This window comes from Aethina tumida, chromosome 2 (genome assembly GCF_024364675.1).
Source record: "Aethina tumida isolate Nest 87 chromosome 2, icAetTumi1.1, whole genome shotgun sequence".
Lineage (NCBI taxonomy): Eukaryota > Metazoa > Arthropoda > Insecta > Coleoptera > Nitidulidae > Aethina > Aethina tumida.
Genome location: NC_065436.1, coordinates 22,523,355 through 22,546,743, shown reverse-complemented (window position 1 = coordinate 22,546,743; position 23,389 = coordinate 22,523,355). Strand labels below are relative to the sequence as shown.

The window sequence follows — 23,389 nt, the reverse complement described above, 5'->3', positions numbered from 1 at the left end:
AAGATTGTTGTTTAATAAAATTTTTATCTTGCTAATTACAGACTCCCCCGATAATTCTCAAGTGATAATTAACAATTAACTAAATTTTTTTGTATTTTAACCACAATACATAAATTAAAATATTATATTTATTTGTTTATTTCTTATAAACATCAGGATTTTTAAAACTATTGCATTTAATCGATAATTGTAGTGATGTCCCGATTAAATTAATTAATATATTTGTGAACTTTAAAATTCGTCTAAAATATCTACAGAAATAGTAGTTTAACAAAATAAACAAAATTGAATCAATTGAAAAATTAAATAGGGAATGATAATTTAATAATTTAATAATTAAATTTGTAACTAATAAAAATTTTTTGTCTTCCTTACAATTCCTTTACAATATCTACTGAAATAGAAGTTTGAAAAAAAAAATTTAATATATAAATTAATAATTGAAATTAAATCACGATTTTTAAAACACTTTTATTTTCTATTCCAGTTATGTAAATGTAATTGAAAGAATAAATTAATTAATAGTAGAATTAGTAGTTTAACAAAACAAACATAATTAAATCAATTGAAACATGTTTATAAAAAATATATAAATTATATATAATTGTCTGTTTATTTATTATAAATCTGATTTTTATCTTAAATTAAATATTACATAGACATTACTTTAATTTAACTAATTAATTTTAATTTTTTGATAACAAATATTATTTGATTAAATTTGTATCAGATAATATGTCAATTAACTAATAAAAATTGTTTGTCTTCCTTACTATAAAATATCAAATAACAAAAATATGTAAATTAAAAAATGGTATTGAATACTTGTTTATTTCTATTATTAAATATAAAATAATTATTTCATTTTAATCTTGATAATTACAGTGATGCTTCGATAATTAGTAAGTGATAATTTTGTGTTTATTTATTATAAACATCAATGTTTTTAAATACTTTTTATTTTATATTATATCGTCAAATAAAATATTAAATATGATATAATAATTTAATTTAACTAATTAATTTAATTGATAGAATTTTTTTGTTCTCCAAAGTTCGTCTAAATTATCTACGAAAATACAAAATTGTCAAATAAATTGAATCAGTTGAATTGAACACGTTTGTTTTAATAAAATATAATACCTTGTTATTTTCAATATAAAGAACAAAAATGTTTTATTATAAATCTTCTGTTTTATGTCATGTAAATATTAAACATAAAATAATAATTTAATTAAATAATCTATTTTATTTTTTTATAATTAATATTTAAACTTTTAATTAAGATTAATTGAAGAATGTTTGTGTTCTCCTAAATACGTCCAAAATACCTCCAGAAATAGCAATTTGTAAAAAACACAAATTAATTAAAATATGTTTATTATTATACAAATAAATCTAAAAATATAAATTAATTACATACATGTAAATATTTGGTGAATATTCTCGAATCTTAAACTACACTGATACATATTTTTAAAATTAAAAATTTCATTAGATCTGGTTAAATTTATTGTTATTATGTAATATATAAATATGAACTTATTAAATTTGTATGATATTCAGTGGGAAGACAAAAAAATATTCATTATTTGTTATAATAAATTGGGTTTTGTTTTTTTTTTATTAATGGACTATAAATTATTATTTAGATAATTTAAGAGTTATTTAATTTTTTTTAACTACATTTTCTGAAAAATAAATAAAATTATGGTATGTAATATATGTTTAAATATGGAAATTTATTTTCTATAAGGGATCCATAACCTGTAAAATATTTGGAGGCCTCACAATTTAATAAACGAAAAATCGTGAAGGTGATCTGCGGCACGAAGATCTTGTGTGACTCACATTCTCATTCGAGTACGCGAAGTTCGACGGTGCGCTATGCATGACAATCGCAAGAGAAAACGTCGTTCCATGGGAAATATCAGCTAGGTGTGGAGTGAGGCACGTTTTGGCGCTCCTTAAACGTAAACTAGGCCTTGAGACAGATCGTCTGTTGTTCCGAATTAACCTCCAGTGACTCCCATGATGTCAGAAAATAGCTTGCTACCCGAATTTATTTTTACACCATACCACTTGACGTTTTTTTCCGAACTGCAACCACGTGCTCGCCACGGTACGGCCGACGTAAAAATTTGTTTATAAATAATAAAAACGTTTTATTGAACCATCGGGATGGGCCTACGTATCGGATTACTTTGGCTTTCTCGCTGTAGGATTTAATGGGTTTAGATACGCAATTCGAGCCCACAAGGTAACCTACATTTCTAAAAACCGTTGAAAAGTTGTAAATATTTATCGGTTTGGCGCACCGCTTCGGCATACAACAATGCCAATTGAAATTCTGTTAACCAACCGTAGAAATCGCCGCTCCGCGATCGGAATCGTTGCACAAAATCAATGATCTGCAGGCCATTTATTAAAATCAACGGACAATTTATCGCAATTGCGAATGAAAAATGGTGTCGGATAATCAATTTCGTTTCAGCAACATATTGACCAACAACAACGTTCTGCTAAACTAATTAATTGTTCGATGAAATAAATTCAGCACTGCTAACCTGTATTCACAAATAATTTATGCGGCGCGGCCGTTGAAGATGACGGAAATATTTCACGTTAAAATATTCATTTCCTTTTCGTTGCTAATGGTCTACGATTGTTTCGAGATAGCTGACACAATGATACTCGAACGCTAATTGTTATACCACTTGAATCTGTGCAATTAAGTCATGGGTTCATTGTGTTTTATGTGTACAAAGTAAACTGCTTTTAATTATATGAATTCATTGGAATGGTTAAACACACAATAAAATTGTAAGGTGCAGGAATAAAAATCGTTATGAATGGGTCATTCAATGTCAAGGACTCAATTTTCCGAATGATACATTGCATAATTAATTAACATTATTAATTCATTAATAAGTTGTTAAAGAAAATATTTGATTTATCTTCATCCAAAAACTGACTTAGCCATCTTCTATTTACAAAATTTTGCAGTGTATGTTGACCTCTGGGTCAGTCTAAATGCTATCGAATATTCATAGGATGTGTTAAAACGGCTGCTTTTAAACCATCAACCCCGCCCTAGTACTCTTCTAGAACTTCAAACTGTAATTTCTCCGACATGGGTGAATATACCCCCAGATGAATTGAATAACCTCATAGAAATCATACAGAGGAAGTGTCAAACAGTCATCGATACCCACGGAGGACATACAATGTGCTAAATTTTATTTATTGTTGTGACCATAATTATAGCAACTTATTAAAATATGAGCTGAGCTACTTGGTTTGGAAGTTAGTACTTATAATGTTTGTTGATTTTTTCTGTTATTGTTGAATTCTTTATAAAATTGTGTACTTTTATTTTTCAATGGACAAAGTGACAACTTTTTAATCTACTTCTCTGTGAATTTTGATTGATTATTTACTACTTTTCTTTTATTTATTATAATTATTTAATCATTGTTCGAAGTGAAATTGATCGAAAAATTATAAAAAGGCTAAAAGTTTACGGTTAAATCTTATCGTCAAGCGAAATTAAAGCCAACCTGTGAGAAAATGGTTAGAAAATGACCACAGAACAGAGTGGTTCATAGTGACGAGTCAACATTTAATTTATTAAAAATGATAGTTTGCAGCCAAATTCGACATAAAAATTTTACGAATTTAAATGAACTCATCACAGCATTCAAGAAGCTTGAAGGAATATAGACTTGTATAGTCAGAAAATGGTTGAGTTTATGTCACAGGCATGGGTGAAAATTATAAAACAAAAAGAATATTATACATAGTGTTTGTTAATGGTAAATTAAATAACACAGATTTAATAATCAAAGTTGCTATACTTTTGTCCAGTTCAATTCATAAAACGACAATAAATAAATAATATTTTAACAGTTATAGCTAAAATATTTAACATTTTAAAAAGTTGCTATAATAATGACCACTACTATAAGTTTATTTGTCATCAGTCGAGCCATACGCATTAAACAGATCCTTGAATAAAATTAAGAATAGTACAATTATGTCATTTTATAATTTAAATACAGATTTTTACCACCCTAATAATTATTTTTAATGTCAGATTTAATTTAATTAAGGTTACTAGAAATTTTCGTCCTCCAATTTAATCCATTATATTATTAAACAGTTTAAATTATGAATGGTACAATGACGTTGAAATAACGAATCTTGCTTTTGATACTTCCATTAGGCACTAACTTTCTACACAATACCGACCTAAAACAGTTGTTTGAGCGATGATAAACAATATTTTGATTGCTTTATTATGTGCACAATGACTAAATTAAAAATATCCGTTGTAACCAGTCCCTTGGACAACAAAAAAGTTATTGCCATTTAAACATTTCACTGAATCGAAGATTTGATTGAGGAGAGAAAAGGTGCAAAATACCAAGGCACAGCTGTTCCTTCTATTTTTATAAAAGTGTGCCAAAACGATTTTCATCTGGCTGACCGACCAAAAAACAATTTACCTGAAATTACGCAATGCTTCCTAAACATTTGCTCCGGGTTTACGGTAGTGCGGTCACCAGTGTACAATTACGAACATCTGTCCCCGTAAAATGACGGAGATGATTAGTACAATGCTATAAAATATCAAGATGCAATCGGTTAATCATTTTTGCTTGAAGAACCGCGATAATTATTATAAACCGGACAGCGACAATTTCATTTATGTTTATAAATAGACGAACCTTAATCATAAGTAAACATGGCAGTCCGCCACACGACGCTTCAGCTTCGGAAAGACTTAATTGGTATTAAAACTCGAAAGTAATAATAATTTATGACAACGAAGTTCTAACAGTGCACGCTCGGATTATGAACATTGTCACTATGGAAATTTATGGTGGCGAATTTGTAATAATTATTGAACTACTCGACTACGTACTCGTATTAAGTTGCATAATATCCAATAACATGCTTTGCAGAACATGTTAATTATTAATTTTATCATTGCTTAAACTGTATCTCGTGTTTACGAACTTTCACGTTTGTTGCTCAGGATTATTGACTGAGGTTGCAGAAATGTGATCCACGGTTTCAAGTTTATGGAGTTTTGTTGCAATAAAAAAAATTACTGGAATGAAATATTTGTCCTTCAACGCAATTACATTCGTAGTAATTGTAATTGAAGGAATTGTGGGCAAATTGATATTCTTCCTTCCCGTTGTTTTCAAAATTAACATTTAATTGTTATTAATATATTGTTAAATTGACAAATTTTCAAGAGATGTTAAGTATATTTGAGTAGTATATCTAAAATAAAGGTATTCGAATACTCATTAAAATGATTAAAACATTCAAATATTTTCGTATTTTGTAACATATATTCATCATGTTCATTTGAAGGATAGTAGAATCTAAAGATATGATTTTTTAAAATAAAAGTATCTGAATATTTATTTAAATGAATTAATATTCAAATATTTTTATCTTTAAATTCAAATATATATACAAATATCAGAATATTCTTGAATTAAACAACAATATATTCCATTTCAGAATTTTCAAAAAACTTTTGTGAAACTCGAATATCTATTTAAATAAATTTCTACACCCCCAAAGAAAGCAGATTTGGTAATACAATAATATGTTCCAATAAAATATGAATTCGATTATTTAAATTTTCAAATAATTTTTATAAAATTCGAATACGTATTCGAATGGATTTTCACAATTCAAAAAGATGCAGATTTGATAACTCAATAATATATCCCAACAATATTTGAATGTTCGAATACATATTTGATTATTCAAACTTTCAAATAACTTTTATGAAATTCGAATATGTATTCGAATGGATTTCTACAATTCAAAAAGAAGCAGATTTGGTAACTCAATAATAAACTCCAACATCAAAATATTTGAATAATCAAATATGTATTTGAATATCCAAATTTTCAAATAACTTTTATAAAATTTGAATATGTATTCAAATGGATTTCCACACCTCCAAAGGAAGAGTTGGTAACTCAATAATATATGCAACATCAGATTATTTGAGTCATTAAATATGTATTCGATTATTCAAATTTTTAAATAACTAAATAACTTATACAATTTAAATATGTATTCAAATTGATTTCCATACATCCAAAAGACGCAGATTTGATAATCCAATAATACGTTTTAACATCATATTATTTGAATAATCAAATATTTATTCGAATATTCAAATTTTCAAATAACTTCTATGAAATTAGAATATGTATTCGAATGAAATTCCACAATTCAAAAAGAAGCAGATTTGGTATCTCAGCAATATATTCCAACATCAGAATATTTGAATAGTCAAATATGTATTCGAATATTCAAATTTTCAAATAACTTTTTTGAAATTCGAATATGTATTCGAATGGATTTCTACAATTCAAAAAGAAGCAGACTTGGTAACTCAATAGTATATCCCAACATCAAAATATTTGAATGTGTGAGTACATATTTGATTATTCAAATTTTCAAATAACTTCTATGAAATTCGAATATGTATTCGAATGAATTTCCACAATTCAAAAAGAAGCAGATTTGGTATCTCAGCAATATATTCCAACATCAGAATATTTGAATAGTCAAATATGTATTCGAATATTCAAATTTTCAAATAACTTTTTTGAAATTCGAATATGTATTCGAATGGATTTCTACAATTCAAAAAGAAGCAGACTTGGTAACTCAATAATATATCCCAACATCAAAATATTTGAATAGTCAAATATGTATTCGAATATTCAAATTTTCAAATAACTTTTATGAAATTTGAATATGTATTCAAATGGCTTTCCACACCTCCAAAAGAAGCAGAATTGTTAACTCAATAATACATACAACAGCAGATTATTTGAATAATCAAATAAGTATTCGTATATCCAAATTTTCAAATAACTTTTATAAAATTTGAATATGTATTCAAATGGAATTCCACGCCTCCAGAGGAAGAAGATTTGATAGCTCAATAATATATTCAACATCAGATTATTTGAATAATCAAATATATATTCGATTATTCAAATTTTTAAATAACTTTTATACAATTTGAATATGCATTCAAATTGATTTCCATACATCCAAAAGATGGAGATTTGATAACCCAATAATACGTTTCAACATCATATTATTTGAATAATCAAATATTTATTCGGATATTCAAATTCTCAAATAACTTTTATGAAATCCGAATATATAATCAAATGGATTTTCACACCTCCGAAAGAAGCAGATTTAATAACTCAATAATATATTCCAACATCACAATATTTGAATGTTTGAGTACCTATTTGATTATTCAAATTTTCAAATAACTTCTATGAAATTCGAATATGTATTCGAATGGATTTCCACAAATCAAAAACTTAATAATATATACAACATCATATTAATTGAGTAATCAAATATACAAATTTTCAAATAACTTTTATGAAATTCGAATATATATTCAAATGGATTGTCACACCTCCAAAAGAAGCAGATTTGATAACTCAATAATATATCCAACATCACAATATTTGAATAGTCAAATATGTATTTGAACATTCAAATTTTCAAATAACTTTTTTGAAATTCGAATATGTATTCGAATGGATTTCTACAATTCAAAAAGAAGCAAACTTGGTAACTCAATAATATATCCCAACATCAAAATATTTGAGTAGTCAAATATGTATTCGAATATTCAAATTTTCAAATAACTTTTATGAAATTTGAATATGTATTCAAATGGCTTTCCACACCTCCAAAAGAAGCAGATTAGATAACTCAATAATATATCCAACATCACAATGTTTGAATAGTCAAATATGTATTTGAATATTCAAATTTTCAAATAACTTTTTTGAAATTTGAATATGTATTCGAATGGATTTCTACAATTCAAAAAGAAGCAAACTTGGTAACTCAATAATATATCCCATCAAAATATTTGAATAGTCAAATATGTATTCGAATATTCAAATTTTCAAATAACTTTTATGAAATTTGAATATGTATTCAAATGGCTTTCCACACCTCCAAAAGAAACAGAATTGTTAACTCAATAATACATACAACAGCAGATTATTTGAATAATCAAATAAGTATTCGTATATCCAAATTTTCAAATAACTTTTATAAAATTTGAATATGTATTCAAATGGAATTCCACGCCTCCAGAGGAAGAAGATTTGATAGCTCAATAATATATTCAACATCAGATTATTTGAATAATCAAATATGTATTCGATTATTCAAATTTTTAAATAACTTTTATACAATTTGAATATGCATTCAAATTGATTTCCATACACCCAAAAGATGGAGATTTGATAACCCAATAATACGTTTCAACATCATATTATTTGAATAATCAAATATTTATTCGAATATTCAAATTCTCAAATAACTTTTATAAAATCCGAATATATAATCAAATGGATTTTCACACCTCCGAAAGAAGCAAATTTGATAACTCAATAATATATTCCAACATCACAATATTTTAATGTTTGAGTACATATTTGATTATTCAAATTTTCAAATAACTTCTATGAAATTCGAATATGTATTCGAATGGATTTCCACAAATCAAAAACTTAATAATATATACAACATCATATTAATTGAGTAATCAAATATACAAATTTTCAAATAACTTTTATGAAATTCGAATATATATTCAAATGGATTGTCACACCTCCAAAAGAAGCAGATTTGATAACTCAATAATATATCCAACATCACAATATTTGAATAGTCAAATATGTATTCGAATATTCAAATTTTCAAATAACTTTTTTGAAATTCGAATATGTATTCGAATGGATTTCTACAATTCAAAAAGAAGCAGACTTGGTAACTCAATAATATATCCCAACATCAAAATATTTGAGTAGTCAAATATGTATTCGAATATTCAAATTTTCAAATAACTTTTATACAATTTGAATATGTATTCAAATTGATTTCCATACATCCAAAAAATGGAGATTTGATAACTCAATAATACGTTTCATCATCATATTATTTGAATAATCAAATATTTATTCGAATATTCAAATTCTCAAATAACTTTTATGAAATTCGAATATATATTTAAATGGATTTTCACGCCTCCAAAAGAAGAAGATTTGATAAAATAATATATTCCAACATCAAAATATTTAAATGTTCGAATACATATTTGATTATTCAAATTTTCAAATAATTTTTATGAAATTCGAATATGTATTCGAATGGATTTCCACAATTCAAAAACTTAATAATATATACAACATCATATTAATTGAGTAATCAAATATACAAATTTTCAAATAACCTTTATGAAATTCGAATATATATTCAAATGGATTGTCACACCTCCAAAAGAAGCACATTTGATAACTCAATAATATATCCAACATCACAATATTTGAATTCGAATATGTATTCGAATGGATTTCCACAATTCAAAAAGAAGCAGATTTGGTACTCAATAATATATTCGAACATTAGAATATTTGAATAATCAAATATGTATTCTAATATTCAAATTTTCGAATAACTTTTAAGATATTTGAATACGTATTCAAATGGATTTCCACACTTGCAAAGGAAGCATATTTAGCAACTTATTAATATCAGGCATATTCCAATAATATTTTCAAAAAACTTTTACGAAATTTAAATATGTATTCAAATGGATTTTCACATCTCTAAAAGAAGCAAATTTGATAATTCAATAATATTTTTTAACATTAGAATACTGAATAATCAAAGGTATTCAAATATTAAATTCTTCATTTAAACGAGTATTCGAATATTTATTATTTAACTATGTCATTATCAGAATAGTAAAAAATCAAATATGTATTAAAATGTTAAAACCTTCAAAAGCAGTAGATTTAGTAAGTTTTATATTGTACTTATGTAATCTAGAACACTTATTATACCTCAACATGATAATTTGTTGATTAATATTTTTTTTAGAGTAAATAGTGATCTAATTTCTTATATGTATAAAAATCAAATAAACAAATTGACTGACTAATCTTTTAAAATGATTCATTTTTTTATATATTTGTTTATCATTTTTCAATGATTTATTTATAGATAGATATTAATATTTTAGTAAAAAGTTTATATTTTATTATTTAAAATTTTGTATATCAAACTGGATTTATAAATATCTGGATGTCAAGTAGTTTTCTCAGAGCCATCACAGCAAGTTTCGCAAGAAGACCTTGACTTTGATGTTAATTTTATAATAAAAAATACTTCTAAAATAATTCCAAAGTGTTATTTTTAAGCGTGTCAATAAAAACAACAGCAACAGTAAATAGTCAACAATAATAAACGAGCCGTCTCCCAACGTATTTAGACAACAAAAATGATAAAACACGGCAGTCCATCAATGTTTATTTATTTACTCAAATCTATTATAAACAGACACCGTGTGAGCGTGCATAATATACAACGGCGAGTCGGTGGTGGCTTAAAACAAATCCTAACCTAACTCGCTGTACAAAACAGGTATTATACCTACAGGTAGTTAGGGCCCTATTTGCCTTACTGTAAAACTGGCTTCGAGGATCAAGGTGAGATTCCCGCTCGCACCGTACAATATGACAAAAAAGTAAAAAATAACTTTCTCTCCACTCTGCACTTAACCTCATCGTCGTGACTGGCTTCATGTTCGTAACGCTATAACACTCTCATCTGGACAAAACGAGATTTCATGCAATACCTGTTTTGAAGAACTCCTCCGCTTCGGTCGCACAACACCAGTACAAAATGATCAAAGAGAAAAAATCAAACAAAATCAACCAAACCGAAACGCTTCGAACATTGTCAGCGGGCTTAAATGCACAAACGGACCGATGGCGAATCAATCGCACACGAAACGGACGTTCTCCCGTGCACCGGCACGTGAAAATCGCCGGAATTGAATCGGATCGAAGGCGCGGAAAACGTGTTAATTGAATGAACGCGAACGTTGTTTACAAAACACGAGTGTCTATCGACCCGAGCGGTGCGACCCTACGTTACGACGGTCGGCAACGAACTGAAGTAATGAGTCATTTTTACCAAGCGCTTAGCGCACTCCGCCATTCCGCCACGACGGGACCGACGTTCGAACTCCGTGCCCGTCCGATCGGCCGTTTGCTTGTCGGATTTTAAATATTAAAACGAACCCCGGGTTTTTTAATTAGAGGTGCAAAAGACGTTAGTGTGTTGGGTGAGATAAGTGAGACTGTTTATTTTGTTGACATCATTGATTGTTTCTAATCTATAATGTAGACTAATTGCAAATTTAACACATTATATCTCAAGTTATTAGTCTGTGTATTCTATTAATTTTAAACATAATTATATAAATATTAAGTTTATTATTATCTTAATAATTTATCTATCGTAGCTACATAATTTAAATTTATTATATTTTGGAGACATAGTTAATAGTTAAGTTTAAATACATATTAGAAAAATTAAATCATTTATAGTTAAATTTAAATAATTCATAATTTATCCAATTAATAACTGATTTAAACATCTCAGTTTACAGCTTGTTATTAGTTAGACTAAACCCAATTCATTATTGCACCGCTGACGATTAAGTTTAAATATATATTAGAACAATATAAATATTTTATAAATAAATTACAACAGTTCAAATTCAATCTAAAAGATATTTTATTATTGTTAGATTAATGAAATTCTTATGTAAAGAAACGTCCTCAATACAAATACAGTAAGCATAAATAATAAACATGCAGATAATTGCCATTTTTTGAAAGTTACGTTTGAAATATAATAGAACAGTATAAATCTTTAAAAGTTGAAATTAAATATTATGTAGTCAAATTTCGATAATTCATAATTATAACAATATAAATCCTTTACCGTTAAATTTCAACAGTTTATTGAAAACTTAACATTTCACTTCTCAACATGTTATTATAAATAAATTGACTCTAATTTATTAATTTGAAACAAACAAATATAAAGTTTTTATTAATTAATAAGACAAAATCAATCTGAATGATGTAACAACATTTTATTATAAATGGATTAATGAAATATTCTTATGTAACATCACGGAATCAACGTCGTCGACACAAATACAACAAGCATAAATAAAAAATATGTTGATAATTGTTAATTTCTGAAAGTTATGTTTGAATATATAGCAGAACAATACAAATACTCTAAAGCTAAATTTAAATATTATATAGTTAAATTTCATAATTTATACAATTAATAACTCAATTAAACTCAACTTGTTATTAAAATTAGACAAAGTCGTTGTTACATTGTTGAAATTTTAGTATAAACCATATAAATGTTTTGCTCTAAAATTTAATCATTTTATAGTTATTTTATTTTTTTCACTTCCCAGCTTGTTTTATAAATAATTTCACCTCAGTGTATTAATTTCAAACTTGTAGAAAATTGATATTTTCTGAAAGTTAGGTTTAAATTACATTATAATATAATTTTTTTATAATTGAATTTAAATATTATATAGTCAAATTTCAGTAATTCATAATTTATTCATTAAATAACTTAATTAAATTTAACGTCACATTTTACAGCTTATAATTACAATTAGACTAAGCACAATTGATTAATACATTGCTGAAAATAAAGTTTAAAAATATAATAGAACAATATTTAGGATTATATTTAATGATTGTATGGTTAAATTTTAAACCTTCATCTAATAAATGATTTGCCAAAAAATAATAATCTATTTTGCAATTTTTAATAAATCTTCCAATCCATAAAACATAAAATTTAAATACGTTTAAATATAAATTCTGTCGGAAATATTAAATTATAAATAATAAATTTACACATTCATAATTTATGCAACAAGTCTGTCCAATTAGCTGCTAATGAAAATGGTATTTTAAAACAAAAACTCACCCTTGCTTTTGGAGTGTGCTTCAGACCAATGGCAGGTTGACTTCGATTGCTCTGCAATATGAAATTCACCAATAAACATACAAATTTATTCAAAAATTGAATAATCGCCACTAATATTTATTTATCATTTTCAAATATTAAATTTCCAGCATAATTAACAGGTAGATATTTGCACTGAACGTAAATTTCCATATTCATTTATCTACAATATTATAAAATTAATAAATGATAAATACAGATACGTATTATTTAACGCATTTTACGTTGCAAATTTGTACACAGAAAATGAATTATCTGATGGGACACGTATTAAATTTATCAATAATTTGCTCAGTAAGGCGATAATGATATAATAATATTATACTAAATATTTTACTTAAATAATATATTAATGATGAATTATGTTAAGATAAAAGAATTCTTTTCAGGTTAACATGCTTTGTTTTGTAAGGTTTAATTGGGAACGGTTTTATAACAATAATTTCGTATAATTTAAATTTGTAATTTGTATTATTATATGTAGCATATCAATTTATTTGATTTCATACTATTGTCATTTCTAGATTTTAACATCAGCCACTTAAATTGTCCAACAGTGTAACCTTGAAAATAAAAATAATTCATATCTTTTACGGTTTAGCAAATATGAAACAATTGAATTAAATGTTTTTATTCACACAGAAAAAATCGACTTTATGACTGAATTTTCTGAGAGAAATGAATAACCATAATAAAAGTATCGAGGACATACAAACAATCACGTTTTATACATATGCATTGTTATATTTATACTACTAGAGGAATATTTAAAACTCCAACACATCAACATATCTTCAAGTAATAAGGGAAAAACTGCACTGTAGCATCCCGAATACACATCTACAAACCTCATTCCATTTCCTGTTTTGTGGTAACCTGAGTTCGATACTTTGTTTCTCCTGAATCTGTTTGACTGTTTGCTGCAGATCCGCCTGCAACTTCTGCTGAATCTGCTTCTGCACGAGCATCTTCTGCTCAACATCCTGACTAGATTCACCGTCCAGCAAACAGTTCTGGCCTTTCCTCAGGACCTTCTCCTTTTCCAGTCTTTGCGACAGGAGTTCCTCCAATTTTTTCGTTGATTGCTGGAATTGACCGTGAGCAGTGATCGGTTTCGGTTTCGTTTTCGGTTCTTCAGTCTTTTGGGGTGCGTTGTACATGGCGATCTGTTGACGGAAACAGTCGTCCGTTCTGTCGTAGGCTTGTTGTTGCTTGTGCTGGAGTATTTTCTGTTCGGTTTGCGGCAGGAATTGCGCCAAGGCTTGTGCGTTCGCGATGAAATTCTGTTTGTTTTGTGCGACGGACTGGCGGACTTCCGGGGACATGTAATCGGGTTGCGATGATTTCCTTTGGTGGCCGTAAGGTTTGAGTTCGGTTAGCTTTTTATCGAGGAAGTCGGGTTGGGAAATTTTACGTTGGTGGGTTTGATAAGATTCGGGTTTCGATGGTTCCTTGTCGGGAGAAGGTTTGCGATTGATGTCTAGTTGGATGAAGTCCTTGAAGCCGCCGGAATCTGATGAGTTGGAGTCTACCGAGTCTAGTTTCGTCATGGTTTTAGAGACGTCACCCTTGTTTATGTTTATGATGCCGCAACAGTCGGTTGTTGCGTTTGATAAAATGCTGCAGCATACTGTGCTTGGAGAGTTTGGCGTTTTTTGGATTATTTCTTCTACTTTTTTGTACGCGTCGAAGTTTGTATTAAATTTATCACATTTTTCACTAACATACGATGAAGTATACTCATCGTATTTCACGTTCGTCATATATTCCTTCTGTGAGGAGAAACATTCCCTGTAGTCGATTTTTTTGTCACTGTGTATATATGCACCTGATTCCTTGGCTGATTGTAATTCCTTAGCATAGTGGGGTTTTTGCTCGCTGACATTTAGACGTCTTGGAGGATTTAAGGGAGACGGATTGTCTTCGCGTTGGGGTTTTCGTTGAGTCTTGACTGGCGGAACGTATTTGGGCTTGGAAGCGATAACAGGTTTCGATGGGAGTGCGGGTTTTGTAGGTTTATCGGGTCGGTTGTCCTGCATCGTCAGTTATTACGCGAATTTAATACACATTTTCACACAAACTCATTCACGTTTAATCCACTTAGGGGGTTAATTCGAGCAGAACGTGTTAGGGATTGTGCAGTGCAGGTGTGTGCCCCACTAACATGTTTATTTTTCACCACGTATCACTGTATTTTGGTAAATAGTATTTTCACATATTGCAGTAGCGCCACTCTGGCGAACACGTTGTAATGTTGGGGGTTGACTCCCTACTTCGCGGGTTCGACGCAACGACGAGAGGCGGCGCATGGCGTCGGGACGCTTGTTCGTTCGATAAGCGAGGATAGAAAACCGAGGTGGGATCATTTACACCGCGTCGGGGTTAAGGGGTACAATCGTGGAGGTTTCTTCCTCGGATATGCTCTATCAACGTTCTAAATCTTGACTGGTCGTGCAGAATTATTTATGGCCTCAAAGGGCTTGCCGCACAACTCTTGCCGTTTTAGCGTTACGTCTTTGTATGGAGTATTCCATCCTGAAATTTATTCTTTCTTAACAAATTCTTTCTTCTCTCAAACATAAAATTATTATCTATGTGTCTTCATTCATCTCATTTTTTCAGTTATTATTTAAAATTCCAAAGTGTTCGCTTACCGACGTTATAAAAAAATTTGCGCATATGGCAGACGATGGCTCTTTCAACCGTCTCTTTATTTTCCAAGCCATTGTTGTCACCCCCATAACACAAAAACATCGTACCCTTCCGCAGTTCATTGAGACTAAGCCAATAATTAAATTTTCATGTCTGGTTTTAATGTCCCACTATTTCGATATGTCATTGTGTATGCGAATCCTTATGCAACGGCAACAATGGTTTCGAAAGTTAACTGATGTAATACCGAATGCAACAATTACGGTTTTTATTTGAAATGTAGATTATTTAAAATATTCTCCGAGTGGTCGTTCCGTTTAACAAGTGTTTAATTCAATGGCATTTCTACTAGGATTGTCACATCGAATTTTCTGAATTTACTCAAGATAGTTTACAAAATGTATTTCATTGACACACATTTATAAAATAAATATTTTATCAATACTGGATATACATAAAATGTAAATAAACATCATTAGCAAATAGTGTATGTAAACAGGATTAAAAAGTTAATCTACGGAGACAACTGAGTCTGGCGTCCTGCAATAAATTCATTATCTGTTTTGTTTTCGTTTTACCTTTAGAACACAACACCTTGAGCAGTAAATTGATTCGGCCGAAATGTATTCCAGTCTGAGAATTCTCTTTCAATTTGCTGGTTACAGTTTGATCGAATTCATTTTAAATTTGAAACAATTTATTTTGCCAACGAGGAAACTAATGAATAAATTATATCGACAACAATTGTGATATAAACAATCTAAAATTATCATGCACGTGACATTAACAATGTATGAGTAAATGTTTATGTAAATTTTTATAAAAACTTTTACTGCTAAATAACTATGAGATAATTTCACAAACTGGTAATTTTTTTGTACATCCTCTGTTCGATGTATCTCTCTAGTGCGCCAATTCTTTGAAAACGCATTAGTTTCAATCTACACAAGGACGAAATTTCAAGATGTAAATTTCATTACTGTTCGTGCAAGTTAACCCCCTGAAGACTTTTCATCCAATAAAGCGATGTATGTTCTCCCTGCTGAACGGCGGAATCGAAATTTGAGAGATTTATATCTTAGACATAAGGGAATTGACTGGTAAATTAAACGATACATTGTCTTAAATAGAATACTGGCTTTTATTATAAATGGCAAATTTGTTGCTGTAACAATTTATTTTATTACACATATTTCTGGTAAGTATATAAGTGTCATTTTTATATTTAAGAAGCAATAAATCACATTAATTATTTTTTGTTTTTTAAATTAAACTAATACCTGGAAAGATTGTTAGAGTTAATGACATAATATATAAAGTCAAGGTGAATGCACATATTTGTTTAATTTTCATTAATGTTGTTAATAAAATAATTGTTTTTAAATGAAATTATGCACAAAAACAATCAGTGAAGTTGACTGTAATGAAGTTACAAAAACAAGAAACCTACCTTGCCTGAGCCTCTGCTATTGGCCGATAGGAGGGCTCCAAGTGCTTGTTCTCGATATTCTTTGTCGAGGTGATCGTGCTGCGCCTGGATACGTCTGCAACCCACATTACACTTAGAAACAGTCTCGTTATTGGGGGAACGAAAATGAAAGTTTTAAATGAAATACTTACGCTATAGCGATTAAGAGTTCTTGTTTTTGATGCTCCTTGGCTTTTATCGAGCCCCCTTCTTCCAGTGCAACTTGCAGCTCCTTTTGAAGCACATTAAGCTTTCGGCGTTCAGCTTCCAGAAGTAAACTGGTTACCTATAAATGATAAGGTAAAGTATAATATAAAAATACAGATGAAACCAGGTGATAAAAACAGTATTGTGTCAATTACTTATTTATGTAAATATATTAACGGCTGTGCAACTGATAATCCTTGCAACAAGGTCTTTAGATAATATCAGCGTACCTTTAAGGATATTAGCAATAACAATTATCCGTGAAAAGCTGTATTATTATTTAACTTTATTTATATTTTAAACGAATTCAAGGTTTATTAATTAACTGTTATTCATTTTGTTCTGGTATTTTTTTCCCATATAATAATAGAAAGGATGTAATGGAAATATTATTATGTTATCTTTTTTTTGATAGAATAACAAAATTAGAAAAAACCCATTTAATGATGAAAAGTTAGAGCCGCAAAGAGCAGTTAATGAACTTACATGTACAATTATATCAGTCATTTAGGATGTTTATCATGAGCTCAATTATAAGTTACAAATGGAACCTAATCAAGTTGAGTGGATCAAGTAGACTTCTTAATCATTGCGATATGTTAACTACAGTCTCTAATTATCAGTTTATTATACCTAATTTCATTGATTACAGTTTTATATTTAATGTGCAAAACAAGATTTTGTGCAATAATTAAAGTGGTATCAAGTAATTTAATGAAAAGTGGAAGAATGTAATGAGAACGATTATCGTAAATTGACGTTTACATGTAATTTTAAGTAAGATTTACGTTTGAACTAATACGACATAGTTAAATGATATAAATATATAATATTAAATGTTATATAATGTTTCAAATGGTTTCTGTTGCAGATTAGAGTATTAGAACATTTGTTAATCAAGCGTGCCATAAAATGTTTTGTTCAGATAATCCATTAAATATCCAGTGACGTAAAAAGTATGGAATATTTTGAAAAAGTGGATCGTTTTCAATACAGGAACATACTGGGAAATAATCACGAATTCATTTACCGAGGAAGAGATGTCATTTCGCTGGATATTTGAACAAGACAACGATCCCAAACACACTTAAATTATTAAGAGTGGTTTCTAATGAAAAACTGTGCTTGAATAGCCGTCCCAGTCCCTCGATCTAAATCCTATTGATTTTGTTTGTTGTTCAGATTTACAAAACATTAAGTAATATTTGAAATAAGTAAATAATATTCCATTTTTTTTCACCACTGTGATGAAAACTAAATTGTAAAAAAATGCAATTCATAAAATTGGTGTAAATTATTACTTCCTTTATAAGTGGAGACAGACTTTTATGTAAGCAAATCCTTAAGTGCGTCAATTTGTTGTGCTCATTGAACAACAAATAGAGGAAACTTACACTTCCAGAATGTACCGAACGTCGAATTAAAATTCAAATGGATGCCAACTATTAATTAAACAGTTTAACTGATTTTACGTTTGCACGCAAATTACTTTTGTAATTGCAACAGAAAATCATCAGATAGGCGAGCGTTATGCAATAAAGGTATCCTTTATTTTACACAAATATCAACATTATCACACTATCTGTGCGAATCGGTAGAAACATCCTTTCAACAATTACGGAATTAATTTTGCAATTTGTTTCGTACACGCAAATGTCGTGAATTTTAATTTACTGTGCAGATTAGGAAAACAATTACTGTTTGAAGAGGATGCACATCAATAAAACGTGCAGTTATGTAAAATATTTAAACACTATTCCATTTCTATGCTTTGACGAGTTGATAGTACTATAAACCTAAATAAAAATACAAGGTTGCCCATGGTATTTGCCTAGAAAATATATTGAAAGAAAATGATTAGTGAGAAAGAAATGAAATTTAAAAATGGCCCATTTCTTTATATAATCTTTTTTATTGACTTGATTTGTCTTGCCTGAAAAATTTTGTTATTTAATCCTGTAATTTTTTTAGGTATCTGGGATGTCACATGGACAACATCTTTTAAAAATCCTCAAAGAAAAGAATAAATTTTCTCTTTTTAAGTAATAGAAAAAATTAAGTTATAATTAATCATTTTATTCATGTCAATTTTCTGCTGCTGCGAGAGCTGAAAATACTGAAGTATTTTACAGAAAAGCTTCTTATAAAATTGGTGCAAAAGAATTGCTTGTAGTATAAGGGATCTAAAAATAAATTAATTATTAGGATGTTTAATTTAAAATTCTAACAAATAGAAGATAAAATTACACAAGATATTCAATCTGATTTCTTTATTTTATTTTTAAGCATCTTTGGGCAAAGGATTTTCTAATTTTTTCAAAAAAACTTCACTGATTGACTCTCATTTTTTGGCATTTTTGATTCTTAACATAATACAGGCCAGAAGTTCTATTTATCTAAAATGGTTTAATACGATACCATTGTATTCTGCAGAAAGTTTAGGTAAGACGCACTTGTTATTCAGTTTGTGGAACTAATAATCTGTTGTTTACGATACTCATCCGCATTTTTAATGACAAATGTGCTCCGCACGGCCAATTAACAAGTCATTTTTGGGAAATCCAGAATCCAAATGAACTTTGGAACGAAAACAAAGATTTTAAGAAGAAACAAGTTACTACTAACTAATTCTGTATGATGATTAGTAAAGAATTTAGAACCTGTAGTCGTTGTGCAGGATATGTATAAGGCAGTTGCTTGTAGAAGGTTCTCCTAACAAGAGGATGCTAATTTCGACCTCTGTTGTACACTCGTCGCTGTATAATGCTTCAACTATGTTAGGATTTCTTTTTCTACTTAAGGAGTAGATACAGCAGTATTTGATTCTAGATACGAGAAGGATCCTGACTGCAGAAAATCCTTTATAAATTCTACAAATTTCCTTTTGATTATCTATCCATTTTCGAGATATTAATTAGATAGATCATATCGGCTCACCCTGTATAAAGAATATTTTAAAAGATGGAACCATTACATATGTAATAAATCAATGAAATTAATAGAGCTATTAAATAAATTCGTGCATCATTAATCATATCGCCCACCACATCGAAAGTAACGGTTTGAAAAAACGTTTCGGGAAATTTTCGCCAATTCCCTTATAATAAATGCACCACAGGGCGATATCGCTAGTTTCGATTATTCTATTTCCAGACCGCGAACCTTGCCAAAATTAATGTGCATAGCTGGATTGAACGCGGCCTCACGTTTGTTTCGATATAATGGGACGGATTTATGGGTTCAACATAAAATTTCAATGGGGGAAATTTATTGGTTATATATAAAATATATGCGAAATTTCTACAATACGTTTTGTTAATAAAATATATTTATTATTTTGTAGGCAATGTGTATTTATTTTATGAATAGTTATAAAAATATTGATATATTATATTATATTGATATTGATGTATTGAATTAATTTTTTTGTTTGAATTCTGTAATTAATCAATTACGAATATCATAGCAAATGAAGTTGAATATGAACATATGAATATATATATGACATTTTATTTTCTAATAAACATTTATAATTCTGTTGGCAATGTTAACCTTATTTATTTTAAGGATAACATCAATAAATATTGACATTATTGTAACAGATATTTAAGTTCCTTAAGACAAATAATAAATAAATAAATTCAGTAATTAACCAATTAAGTATGCAATAGCAAATGGAGTGACAATATTATTTAACTAGAATTTTGTTGGAAAATTTAATAGTTATTGATGTCATTATAGAGAAGAATATATACGACAATTTTACATTTAAACATTTTTGAAAATATTGTAGCCGTAAGTTAAATAAATTTAAACTTTCCACTTAAATTTTTGACCGAAATAATTCAGCAATTAATCAATTTTTGATATTGTAAAAATTATTTAAATTAAATTATAGGGAATTAACGGTTCCTATTTGAATTTATGTTTCAAATAAATTGATTCGGTATTAATCAATATATAATGTAGCAGCAAATAGTGCAAAGTGTAAATATAAATTAATTAAAATTTCAAAGGTAAAATTATTGGTTATCATCATCTTTAAAGGACAAATAAATATGAAATTTTTATAAGGTATTACATTTGACTTTTTGTCTCAGATAATCTATACAACAATTAAACAATCAAAAATATTGCGGCAAATAAAGTATAAATAAAATGTATTAAAATTTTAATGAGGAATTTATTGGTAGTATTTATTATCTTATTACAAAAAAGAATGCAGATAATTTTATTGGAAATTTTATTGTTTATTATTGTTATTTCAAGGAAATCTTTTTTATTTTGCTAATTGTTTTAAAGATATACACTAAAATTTAAATGGTGAATTTATTGGTATTTAATAAATTTATTTATTTAATGTTGTAACAGTTACTTAAATTAAATTTAGTAAACATTTAGAAAACAATTAAGGTAAATAAAGTGTAAATATAAGACTATTGAAATTTCAATGGGAATTTTATTGTTTATTCTTGTATCTTCAGGGAAACCATTTATGATTTTGCTAATTAATAATATTAATACGTAATAACAATTTTTTTCAAGAACATATTGCTTGTATTTAAATTTCCGTTTAAAGTAGATTAATTCGTCAATTAATCAATGAAAAATGTCGTAGAAAATAAGGTAAAAATGTAAATCCACGGGAAAAATCAGGGGTGGAAAGCGTTTTGTGGTCAGATTTAATTCTTCTACGTTTCAGGTCCGCATGCAAATGAGCCGCCACCCCCAATATCCGGACGGCCCGTTATTAAGTGAGCCGGTCGGAGAAATAGCGGCACACGTGCTCCGTACATTAGCGAAGGAAAAAAAGGTAAAGCCGCCGCAGCGAAGGTGGTAGATAATGATCTTGGTCGGGGCGATAACACTTTCCTGAAATTACCATGCCGCATTATTGGTGGAAAAAGAAAACAAAAGAAAACGCTTCCGCGCCAGTGTTTGAAACCACGAAATGGTTACGTAGCAACCGATACAAACACATTTTCAGTGCATTGATTCGCTGAAAAACCGGCTCGAACCGGAAAATAATCGATAAAGCAGAAATGCCTAGGTTTCACGGCGGAAAATCAATTTTAATATTGACAAAATAACACTCGGACGAAACATGAATGAAAAACTAATATGACGAGGTGAGGGGGATAATTAGCCTTAACAACAATGTTTTCCACTGTTCCAAGATTGATGTGTGCGGTGTGGAACGCCTTTTCCAGCTTTTTCCCCTCGATGGCACGCACATTTGATTTGTTTGTTGTGTCAAACGAACTTCGGACTAACTTTCCTTCGGGTCAATAATGGCGCTTCTTTCGACCGTTTCGAGGAGTTGATCAAAGTAAATTACAGTTTTTTGTAGGACTCTTTTCCGATCACAGTAGGCCACTAACGACCCCAAATAAATTCACTTCAGAATGAATTGAATGGATTTACACTTTTCCTTGAACATCACAGGCAGTTTTTAATTAATTTTCTTTAATTATTTAACTTTCGAATAATTATATATCACATCTTTGAACAGTATTTTCATATTTCTCAAAAAAAAACGTACAATAAAATTCTAATTGATAGGAAAAATCGACTTAGCAAATAAGTGTATAAGAAACAATATTAATAATGGTAGTGAAAGAAGTGGAACATATCTCGAAGATAGTCCGCTAGGGGGCTTTCACCACTGAATTCAGGAATTCAATTTTATTTTGAAATTTACCAATTGAAGGTGCATTTAAAACATTTTATTATTTAATTGGAAAATATTTATAGTGTTTTTTATTAAACTCTTCGTCGTATCTCTCAAAATTAAGTAGTAATATTCGTAAGATATTAAAACAGATAAGGGTTTAAAACATAAATTTGGATGAACAAATAAAGATAGCATTAAAATAAATAGTTTTCTTTGGTCCATTTTCTATACCTTAGTTCTTTTTTAAAATCAGGCGATAGACAAACTAATATGATATCTAGAAAATTGACTAATTTTTCATTTATATTGCCAACAATTGTGTTTCAAAACTATCTTTCTATTATTGTTTCATTTATGATTTTTTTTTTAACAATTGTGTTTTGTGTGACTATTTTTGATATATAATCCCATTAAAAAAATAACTTTAAAAACTA

General features: G+C 28.6%; 1 protein-coding gene across 6 annotated transcripts in view; it reads right to left on the bottom strand.

Annotated features, from left to right (window-relative positions):
- Positions 1–23,389, bottom strand: part of LOC109594240 (ras-GEF domain-containing family member 1B-like) — a 122,303-nt gene that overhangs the window by 42,007 nt on the left and 56,907 nt on the right. For 2 of the 6 annotated variants that reach the window (XM_049963226.1, XM_049963228.1), the window contains exon 1: positions 10,532–10,718. In XM_049963226.1, the coding sequence (XP_049819183.1) occupies positions 10,532–10,679 (148 nt within the window). In that variant the 5' untranslated portion in view covers positions 10,680–10,718. The other 4 variants (XM_049963230.1, XM_049963225.1, XM_049963227.1 and 1 more) reach the window with 4 other exon arrangements.